The 11227-nt window shown below is 46.2% G+C and overlaps 1 protein-coding gene across 1 annotated transcript; it reads right to left on the bottom strand.

Annotated features, from left to right (window-relative positions):
- Positions 1-5182: 5182 nt before the first annotated feature.
- Positions 5183-9860, bottom strand: TMEM200C (transmembrane protein 200C). Its single transcript, XM_038129804.1, has 2 exons — positions 9634-9860; positions 5183-7552 (listed from the first exon to the last, which is right to left on the bottom strand). The coding sequence occupies exon 2, from the start codon at positions 7508-7510 to the stop codon at positions 5870-5872; it is 1641 nt and encodes a 546-aa protein (XP_037985732.1). The 5' UTR covers positions 7511-7552; positions 9634-9860; the 3' UTR covers positions 5183-5869.
- Positions 9861-11227: the final 1367 nt, after the last annotated feature.

The raw sequence follows: 11227 nt of genomic DNA, 5'->3' as shown, positions 1-11227 counted from the left end.
CAGATACTTGCATGCTGTCATCATTGCATACTGGTGCCTATACTCTTCTCCATTTAAAGAAAATAAAAATCTGAATCTGGTCTTCGCACACTTTGTCTGTGGCTGTACCTCTGTCTTGTTTTCACAGAGGAAGATAGTCGTGCTCTGTACCCGGGGCATGAGAGAGAGAAGTACATTAGGAGGTCATCTGATACTAATTTAATGGGGAGTCTATAAGCTTTTTAAATAGTAGTTTCTATTAGGCTCTGAGAACAAACTGCCTTTCTTTAAAATGAGTTTTGACTATAAAGTGAATTATTAATTAAAAACCTGCTCTACCCTTCAGAGAGACCAAAAGTATACTTCAGGAATGAGGGAGGAAGGCTAGTCTGTGGTGTTGCACAAGTATCATATTATCCCACTAAGAATTTATCCTTATGGAGCTGACTCTGGTGGCTTTTATGTGGCTTTGCAGGCAGTTTTGTGTGAGACCCTGCCACAGGTTTCTGTGCTGCTCCAAGGTGTGAAGGGAGATGCACTGCACCCTGTACCAAACCACCTTCCTGCAAAGTCTTTAGCAGCTTCGAGTCTTGCCAGAACTGACTGTCTGGCAAGCAATTCAGTCATGCTCTGAATTTCTGCTCCTTAAGAGGCTGATTTAGCTTTTGGCAACAAAATGGGAGCTGTATGGTATCCTCTCAGCCTGCTCTCAAGCAGGTCAGGCAGGATCATGCCAAATCTTATGAGTGATGAACAAAATGCAGTCTGAGGCTGTGCGCTGGTATTAAATCATCTGATGTGATGGTAAAACTTGATTGCTGAACATTCCCTTTTTACTTGTCATTCTTTACTTCAGCTATGAAGTTTAGCATGGAACAGGCTGCTTATTTAAAACCAAACAATTTTTACCAATTTTTACCTTCCAGGCTGAGAGTAGCAGCTATGTGTCCTCAGGAGAACCAAACTTGTCACAGAGTCAGGTAACTCTGCTACCATAAAAATAATAGAACTGCGTTTCAGCAAAATTGATAAATGAAGTGAACACAAGTGTTTTTTGTAATCCCAGCCTGGAGAAGTGGTGGGAAACAAGAAGGGAAAGAAGAAAAAGTAATACTCAGAAATCATAGACTGAAACTTCTTTGTGCAGAGGAAGGTGAAGGAAAAACCATAGACTAAGCTATTAACAGTGATTTTTGACATTTGTTTAGTTTGCATCTCTTTTCACACTCTCCCCACATAAATTTTCTATCTCATTGCAATGTAATTTAAAAAGAATAACAATGGATAAGAACCCCTTTAAAAGTAGTATTTTGGCTTCACTACCTCTAACTAAAATGTAGATAAAAGACTAACTAGTTGAAAAACACATGCCATGTTCCTCTATTTCCTGAATTATCCTGAAATCCAGTGGATCCTTTCTAGCAGCATAGGTCCCCCTCCAAACTTCATTGCCATTTTACCTGATTGTGTGTGCTTTTGTCAGATCTCCAGGGTTTCCTTCTGTCTCCATGTTTTGAGTGAAAGCTCAATGGTAGAAAATAATTTCTAGTGTGCTCACTTAGACTTTTCTGTTCTGAAGCTTCTAGAAAAGGTAAACAGAAATTCTGGCTTCTAAAATGAAACAAGAACAGTATACTCTTCCATGAAAGACTTTTTTCTTGTGGCTGTGATAACCTATTTAGATTGTTAAGCTCTCAGATTGTTCCTGCTCATGCTGTGCATCTTGTTCGCTGCTTGTAAGCCCAAACTTGAAACCAGTAAGTTATTACATTACTGCTACTTACAGCCTTGGAGAGGTGATAGAGAACCCTTTTTTTTTTTTTTTTGTTCCCTATAGTTGAAAAATGCCCTCCCAAATCTATACTTTTATTCACTACTAAGATTTTACTAGTCAGCTAGCAGTGAGCGTTGGTTGCATTTCATGTGGGTTTTGTATACAAGGAAAAACTGTAAAGCATTACCAAAGGCTGTTCTTCCAACTGAAATCCAATAAGATTTATCATTCTGTCACCTCCTTTACTTGTAAGAAAAACTGTTGTTTAATTGAAGTCATATTGCTACTTCTGTGTAAACTGTTTTGGCTGCAATGAAAATTGCAACAATCGTAATATCTGTATTTCAGACTGCAGACCCAAAATTATGTCAACAGTTACCTAATTCAATGTTTCTAAGTGCACTATTGCTCACTGTTGGACAGCATCAGTCCTTGAAAGGGCTCTTAAAAATGTACTAAAAAATACAGGTTAATAAATCTGGGCTGTAGTCTTTTGCAGTAGATCAGCTGATATGTCAACAGTTGGGGACTTCAGTAAATCAGTCCAGCCAAGCAAGCCAGGTTAATGCAAGGATTCTAAATACTTTGCTAGCCAGTGAAAACTGAGCCAGAACTGGGTTACAGTATGATCACGTCAGCAGCTTCTCCAGAGTCCTGAGGATTTTGTAACAAACAGCAGCATGACTGAAGTACAATTAGGGCATTTGTCTGTCCTCAGACTGGTCCAAACAGCATCTACACTCATTATGAGCATACACAGCCTCCCTCCAAGGTATGGGGTTTTTCTGAAGGTTCAGACAGAAATGACCTTTCCTTTGGAAATTTTATATAAATATCATAGCATTTCTATGCTGAAAAACCTAAATCAAACCAAAACACACCTTTCTAAACCAAAATCTGAATTTTCCATAGCAAAAATGTATGGCCAAGTATGCCATCTGAACATATCTTCAGGGATATCACTTCTCAAATACAGGGACTAATCATTCCTTCTTAATAAACATTAACGATTTTTCTAAATTAGCTAATTTGAATTAATGAAATACTTCTTAATAAACATGTGTGACAGCCTATCTCTTCCTGCAACATGCAGGGAGCTGTATACTGGCAAGTAGAGGCAGTTCCTGGTGCTTGTCAAGGACTGTGGAGGAAGCACTAGGTGGCAGGACACCAGAGAGGAAGGCTAGAAGGAAAAGACTGGACTGGAGGAAAATGCACAAGCATCCTGTCACAGGATGTGCAAATGATGGCCAAGAGGCAGCTGGCAGTGCTGAGGAGCAGTCAGGGCCAGCTCAGAGATACTCAAGAGCCAGTCAAAGCACAAACCCCATCACCCCTGTGGGTCACACCAGGAAGGGCTCAGCTCTTTACCAGCTGCTTGTGTTAACATCAGTCACAGATGATGCACAGGGATTGAATCTCTCAGTCCTTGTCCATCATCGGGGTGTTGGACTGACTTGCCCAGCTTGAATTTTAAACAAAGCTTTCTGACTCCAATTCCATCCCTGCACAAATTGCTCAACAAAGAGTTTTAAGTAATAAATCTGCAAAAATAATGACTTGCAAAGACAGAGAGGCAGCTTTCTATGCTTAGTAATTTATATGCTAGAAAATCACTTCTTGCTGCTGTTATTAAAAAATCCTGCTCAACTGATGAAAGTTCATGTTTCACATCTTTTTTGACAACAGAGGAACAAGCTATAATTTTACTTATTAAACACAAACTGGTATAATTTTGTCATTCAAAAGACTTTGCAGTAAATTAATCATCACAATAATTACTGGCCTGCTTTGATTTAAATCAATCTAAGGAGTAACCAAAGGCTTTTCAAAGCTAGTATTTTTTGATTTTTTTTTTCCCAGAGCACACTTCAGATGACAGAAGAAATTTTAACTGAGAATATTTAAAAAGCATGTTTCCCCCTCTCGGAATAAAACAAACTCCTGTCACATCTTCATGAGGATTCCACGCCCCACTAAGTAGCACACAACTTGCCTTTTCCCTTCACCTCTGTGGAAGGTTTTAGTGTGAGAAATAACAAACAGGATGTCTTCAGCTCTGTCAATAACTAAAATCTGTATCAGTACCAGGTAACTCTGCTCACATGTATCTCATAAATCTTGCTGGAAGTCAAAGGAGAAGAAGCAGAAGCACATGTCCATGGAGAACTGACAGGAAAGATCCATGCACACGCCAGCACCAGCTGAGCCACCTGCTCACCACTTCCCGTGGTGCCTAATCCAACCCCATGCCAATCCAGGCAGTTTTACAATGGATTTTTGCCAGCTGTGTGCTAGCAGTTTAACAGCAAAAAATGCCACAGTGATACAGTCATACTGTCAGGGCACTACTTACCACTGACAGGAGGAAAGATATTGCCACCTGGATGTCTCTCTTGCTCAAGAGAACAAGCACAAGCACCTTCTGCTTCTCCAGTTTCAAGAATCTTACATGGCAAATTAATCTTTCTTTTCTTCTTTTCTTTTAAATTAGTGTTATTTATTACAGAATTTTGCAGGCTTATTAAATGCAATTGTATTTAGTGCTAGTTATAGTCCATGTTGCAATCGACTGTAATGTAAGTAAATATGTAGCTAAGTACTTATGGAACCACAAGAAAAAATTTAATTGCAAGAGAATGATTCCTGTCTGCCTACACATGGTGTTTGTTTAATGTCTATTTCTCTTCCCATAGCAGAGAAATGCCACATCCATATTTAAAATCAGAAGTATTGACAAAATCTACTGAGTGCATAAAGCTGTTTTGACAAAACACGAGTGGCTGCCATGCTGCAGCTATGAAAATGAAACAGCTCATCAATTTACCAAAACTCTGCCCACAGACAAGGTATTCTCCAGGCTTCAGGAAACCTGATGCTTTTCTCATGCAGGAAGAAATCCTCCTCATGCTGAACTCAGTAAGAAACTGCTGCTGACTTCAGCACAGCCAACTGCTACGAGACTGACAGGGTTATCATTATGCTTTAAAATTAAGCTTATGCACATGCATTCACGAATAGGAACCGCAACTGCAGAAAGGCTTAATGCAACAGTTATAAGGGAACTGAAAAATCCAGAAGGAGGATGATGCAGTTCAAGATTAATCTCACAAAAAAACTAATATGAATAGAAGATCAAACGTTTAAAGTTTTTTTTCCCTTAGCATGTCAAGATGTCACATTTCTTAGGCTGTCTGTCACAGAGCACTGTCAGAAATGGAGACAATCTGCTGATTGAATTACAGTGTGGTTTCTCAAGGACTGAACCAGTATTTATTTGAAAATTACAAATAAATTATGAATTACCTCCTTAAAAGTATAAAGCAAGCCTTTGGCTTCATAACATTTCTATACTCTTTCACAGTATAAAAGGAAACAGTTTGTGATATCTGTGATTACTTACCAAAATAAAGAAATTTTTTGTAGGTCAAGTTTGTAAATATTTTATTAAAAAACATCTTTTAATGCTATTAGTCAATACATGTGTAATAATACTTTGATAAAGTATCATGTAGTAATATGTATTTTGGATTCAGGAATGTAATGGTTTTAATTAAATCATCAGAGCTCTGTTCTGCTCCAGTCTCTTCTAAACTGTCTTTTTTTTCCAGAATTTAAACAAACTCATTCTTTGTCAAGGTACGTCATCCTTAAGGCCTTGCAAACGTTTTAGTAATTGAACCAAAACAAAGAGAGAGCTCGGCTTTCTTTCTGAAGACCACGTTGCTTTTGAGCTTAAAAAGGTGCCTGCAGCTTTCAAGCAGTTAGTGGCAAATCAGCAAGAAAGAAATCAGAGGAGAAGAAGGGGCACTTAAAAATCAAAACAGTAAAGTGCACAGCTATACCATCCAAAATTGTATTAATCTGATCCAAAGAACTTGCTGGACTGTGGATATTTAATACAATTTGGCTTGCATGAAACATACAATCACAAAAAGACAGAAAGGATTTTCTTTTTTCTTCCTGAAGTCATCTACAGGATCTATGGAATTCAATTTTTAAGGGTAACATAGTGCAGCTCTTTGGATATTGATTGGTTTCCTAGTCCACAAGGAAATGAAGAAGCGGGGAAGGTGTGGAGGGATGCAAGGTGTCCTCTTGCTGTCTCTATTTTATTTAGATGCCTGTGCTCTCCAGTTCCCCATCCTCCAGCCCTAATGCAGCATGTGACCTAGAAATCATAAAGAGTTTCTCTTTATTTGTGTATTGTCTTTGAGTTTGCTGGGATTGCTCCCCTGTTTGTTCTCTGCTGGTAGCCTTGAGGGGGTCCGTCTGATCAACTGGTTCCTCCTCACAGTCCTGAATTTTACTGGCTGTGGTGTTGGCAACTGACTCCAAGGAGGTGCCTGCCTCCTCCAAGTGGCTGTAGCCCTTATTGCTGCTGGAAGGCTCAGACTGGGAGCTCTGGGAGTCCATCCTGGTGATGGCAGGAGGAGCTGAAGGGGGTGATCCCCCCAGATCCAGAGATTCAGAGTAGCTAGGAGATGCCTTTACCAAGAGGCTGGATTCCAGGACCCTCCTGACAGCTGGTGACCGAGGTGGCTCAGGGGAGAGGGGACACCTGGCATCGGGCAAGCAGCTGGTGCTCTGCCGCCTGAGAACCAGCTTGTGCCTCCTTGTCCCACAGCCTCCCTTGAGGTGGCTGCCGCTGAGGTCAGTTAGGCTCAGTTCAAACTCCCCCCGTGGGATCTCCTGGGCTCCCCGCTCACCAGGTGGTCTCTGCCAGCCTCCCCCTCCACTGCTTGGCCCCAAGGGCAGGAGGGTGAAGGTGCTGAGTGAAGAGCCAATGATGGAGCTGGCTGTGCTGCACCGCTCACAGCTCCCCGGTGGGCTGCAGGGTGGGCTGGTGATAGGGCGGCCAACAAGGGCAGCATGCTCCTGGCAGATGCTGTACACAGCCTCAGCCAGGCTGGGTGGCTGTGGTGGGCTGCAAAAGGAGGAACGCCGCGGTGAGGACACCAGATCCGGTGGGGAAAGGGACACACCCAGTCCTGGTGGCCAAGAGCTCTTGGCTAGCATGGCCGCAGCACCCAGGCCTTCCCCACCGGGCTTTAGCTCCAGGCCCCGGGACTGCATGTAGTTGACAAAGCCATTGAGAGGGGCTGAGGCCGGGGTGCCTCCATCCTTGGCCCGCAGGCTGTGGGCATCAATGACGGTGGAGTAGAGGTCACGCAGGTTGATGATCTTGGTCTTCTTGTCACGGTTTTCGTGCAATACCGCATTGGCGCAGATGAAGAGGAAGATGCCGATACCCATGATCAGAGGGCCCAGCACCTTCAGCTTGTCCGAATGCAAGTAGCTCGAGAAAAGACGGAAAAGGAAACCCACTGAGGCCTGAGGGGATGAGGAAGTAGGGGCGGACCCACCAGGGGTAGCAGGAGTGGAGGTGTTGGCTCCAGAGGGTGACTCCAGGTGGATCCCTGCTTGCACCCTTCCCTGGTTTTGGGAGCGGTTCGTGTGGGTGCCGCCTTGTGGGGCTGGGTGCCGGCCCTTGCCAAAGCCGCTTTCTCTGTACACCTGGCTGGGCTTTGGCCAGTAGCCCACCACAGCCAAGGCGATGCCCACCAGCAATACCAGGATGCCACAGAGGGCAATGAACCCCGAGAAAGAGCACAGCTTGAGCTTGCCTTTCACCACCACCACGTCATTCTTGCGCTTCTTTTTGGCCTTGCGTTTGCGTTTGGGGAGTTGGCTCTGGGGTTTCAAGGGGTCCTGTTTCCTGGCTGAGATCCTCAGGAGGCCTCCAGTGGCAATCATGGCTGGCTACCAGCGCACTGCCCCCCACGGCCACTCCAGCTCCTGCGGTGAAAGGGAGAAGAGAAGAGGATGAGAACCAAGGACAGACCTGCAGCACAAGAGATGTCTCTGCTTGCTTTTCTTCCTTTAAAGTCCTGATAGCTAAAACCCTGAACAAGTGGGATGGAGGCTGACACCAACAGGCAGATCTCCCTTGCCCACACAGCTCCTGTGTGTGAGAAAGAAACAGGCAGACCAACAGCATCAAAGCAGCTGTGTGTCCCACTATAGCCCTGCCAAAGAGCTAATTAATTACTTTATACTCCAGGTAAATGACAAACCTAGTAGTATCCACTAGACCGAACAAAAAACTATCTCACTCATTTCAGGAGTTTACAAAGCACCAGAGCTCAGAGGACACCAAGCCCCACTCCCTGATATGTTCTGGGGTTACAGTGCACACTAACTGTGGTTAGTGATGTCATGCAGGATTTGAGAGGATGGGAGAAATGAAAGCAGGAAGGCAGTATATTTGATCTATAGATACCATTTGTTTCATTACTCTACTTACACATTACTGGAGGGAGGGTTAAACATATTACGTGTCTTGCTTAAATGAGTGGGAAAGGAATGACTGAAATGCACAAAGGAAACATTTAAACACTGGAAAGTGGTGCCTTGTGAAAAGTTTTTTCCTAGCCATTTGTACTTGATCTGCAATATTAGAAATTCATCTCTTGCCTGCGGTCCAGATGCATCCCTAGTTTGGGAACATGTGCGATGTTCCAGGTAACTGTTATGTAACACTGACAAATTCAACCCCCTCCCCCCTGCCCTCAGAAAGGGGAGATGGCTGGCAGGTAAGAGATGGAAGGTCAAATCCTATTAGAGAAGTGAAACTCCATGAGTCACCCAGGGAAACCCTAACAAGTGCTTGCAGGAAAACTGGCAGAGGACTAAACACTGAGCATTTCTGGCTTTTGTCTTACTGGACCATCAGAACTCATCTCTCCGTTCCTGTGATCTGAGCTAAACCACACAGTGTGTAGGAGCATTTCTGCACTGTGCAATTCTTTTTGGAACCTATTTCTTCATGATACCGAGAAGCAGGATCCCCTCCCCCTTTTCTCTTTCTGAGCATCCTATTATTTTTTCTTTGACCGGGCAAAAGATGACATCACTGAATATAATACGACTCACAAAGTTCAATTAATTGCACCGAAAGGCAATTAAGTAAGCACCTAAAAAAAACCCCCTTGCCCCTCTTTGACTGCTTAGCCTTTAAATATCATGTCTTTTCTGTTCTAATGCCAGAATTGCCACATATGCAGTAATCTTGTGTCCCATTTACTCTGTTTGTAATTTCCCCAGAAAAAAAAAAGATGGGTGTTGTCAGCAAGGACGTTGTTAAATTACTCTCCGAGGTACTGCACACTCAAAACAAAGAGCAGAGACTTCTCTTTCCCATGGCTGAACTATTATTTCTATTAAAAATAGGAGGGAAAAAAAAAAAGAGCACATTTTGTGGATGCAAAAGTGTAATTTTCGGGGCATGCTTTGCTGTAATTGCCGATTCTTTGATCTCATTTTCTGCTGCCCCACTAGCCAGCTGCCCGTCTCCTCTCCACGGTGATAACAGATGGTCATCAGCTCCGGAGAACGCTCCCAGTCCGGCATCGCCTGGTACTTAGTTTCGGCGACGGCGAGAGCAGCGCTCGGCAGGCGAAGGAGGGCACGGCCGCGCCTCCGGCCATCGCCAGCGGCCGCAGTGCCATGAAACCACCCGGACGGGAGCCGCGGGGCTGGAGCTACATCCCGCACGAACGGGCTGAGACCCCCCATCCATCCCCGGCAGCCGGACCCACAAGCACCACGACCTTACCCGGCAAAGCCCAAACACCGCTGTAACACTACTAACAGGACCCGGCTTAACTCCTTCCCTGGGCTCGCACGCGGGACTCACCGGGCTCCGGCCGGCGGGATGCCCGGCACCGGCCGCTGGGGCGCCGCTGCCTCCGGCCGGTCCGGCCGCGCAGCTCCCGCCGCCGCGGCACAGCTCCCGCGCCGCCGGCTCCGGCTGCCCCGGTCGGGGGCCGCCGGCGGACGGAGCCCCCGCTCAGGACGGGGGTGCCGCGGTCACTTACCGAGGAGGGCCGGGGAGAAGTCCGGGCGGGAAGCGGGCGAGCCGCCGTGGGGAAGAAACTTTCCAGCCCGAGCGAGCATCCCCGCCCCGCCGCCGCTCACGGTCCCTGGCGGACGGGCGGCGGGGCTGGGCCGAGCGCCGGGCGCCCCCTCGGCCCCGCCGCAGCCGGCCGCCTCCTCAGGCAGCTCCGCGGGAGCGCTGCCCCCTGGCCACGCCGCATCCTCCCCGCCGCGGGGCCGCCCCCCGCAGCAGCGCGCCCGCCCTCCCGGCGGAGCCGCCGCCGCCGCCTGTGCCGGTGCCGCCGCTGCGGGCGGAGCGCGGCTCCGCGGCTGCCGGCCGGACCCGGCGCCGTTGCCAAGCGACGGGAGCCGTGACACAGGGAAATTGCGGCAGGGCGGCCGTCGCCCCCGCCACCTGCGCACCTGCGCCCGCCCGCCGCCGCCTCGCCCCGCAGCCCGGCGGCCCCGCCCGCTCGGGCCCCGCCCCGATCGCCGCGACAGCCCCCGGGCTCCTCTCCAGCACTCCCGTCCTGGCAGCCTCATCTTCAGCCACCTCGGCTTTGGGTTCCCCCCCCCGCCCCAAGTTCGCCAGAATGCTCGTGGAGAAAGTCAAGAAGCAGGTGAAAAGATGAAGCAAGAGATTGAAGAAGAAAGTGGCATCTGAGATCCATCAACGGTGTCACCGTGAATCTCTCAGTTTCAGCGGAGCATGGGAAACAATGTTCTCTTTTGAGCTGCTTTCTGAAAGTGATTAAATTGAAGCTATCGCCTTAGTGAGACGTAATCTAACATGTCCCGTCACAGTGCTGCACTTATTCTTGGGAGGAGATTGCTGCTGATTGCTTTAGTCAAGTCTTGTTAGAGATTCACCATGATCTAGAAAAGCAAATCTTGGGCAGGTTTTTCAGTAAATACAAAAAACTCATCCTGCGGCTTGAGGTTGCTCCTGAATGTACATAGGAGAGTTTGCTGGGGTGGATAGACTGAAAACTTGGGCTTTTGTACAGTAGCCTTAGAGTTCTCTTGAAGCTGGAATTTTACCTAGCCTGAGCAAAACCAGTTTTCTTCTACCTCTTCATGACCTCCTGTGTGGAAGACTGTGGATAAAACAGCCTAGCTGAAAACAAAGGGCAATGATGAAAATATTTGTCAAATGATTTTAAAAATAAGGATTCCAACACAGATTGGGAAAATTGTCAGAGAGGTTATGCATATTCAATTAAATTGCATATATTCCAGCCTCAACAATTCTGCAATTCAATGTTCACCCAGACCATGCTATTTTGCATCTTTCACTCCAGCCATCAGTTCCTGGTTGGAGACCAAACAAATCCTAAAACTGCACATATGCATTTTAATGTCATTTGCAGTTTGTCTCAGCAAAATCATTTGGGACGCATTTTTTTTAGTACACATATAACTTTTGGTTATGCAACAGGCTTGAAATTTAAGATTTATTATTTAAGAACTTCTTTTAAATATGTGCTTTGAACCCAAGTCTTCTGACACTCAGTAATTTGCTTTGTGTTCAGCCCAGGCTATCAGAGGAAACCAAACATATCACATCTGTTTCCACTGGAGACCTGTATCACATCA

This window comes from Motacilla alba, chromosome 2 (genome assembly GCF_015832195.1).
Source record: "Motacilla alba alba isolate MOTALB_02 chromosome 2, Motacilla_alba_V1.0_pri, whole genome shotgun sequence".
Classification (NCBI taxonomy): Eukaryota; Metazoa; Chordata; class Aves; order Passeriformes; family Motacillidae; genus Motacilla; species Motacilla alba.
Note: the sequence above shows the minus strand (reverse complement) of the source record. Positions and strands in the feature narration are given on the sequence as shown.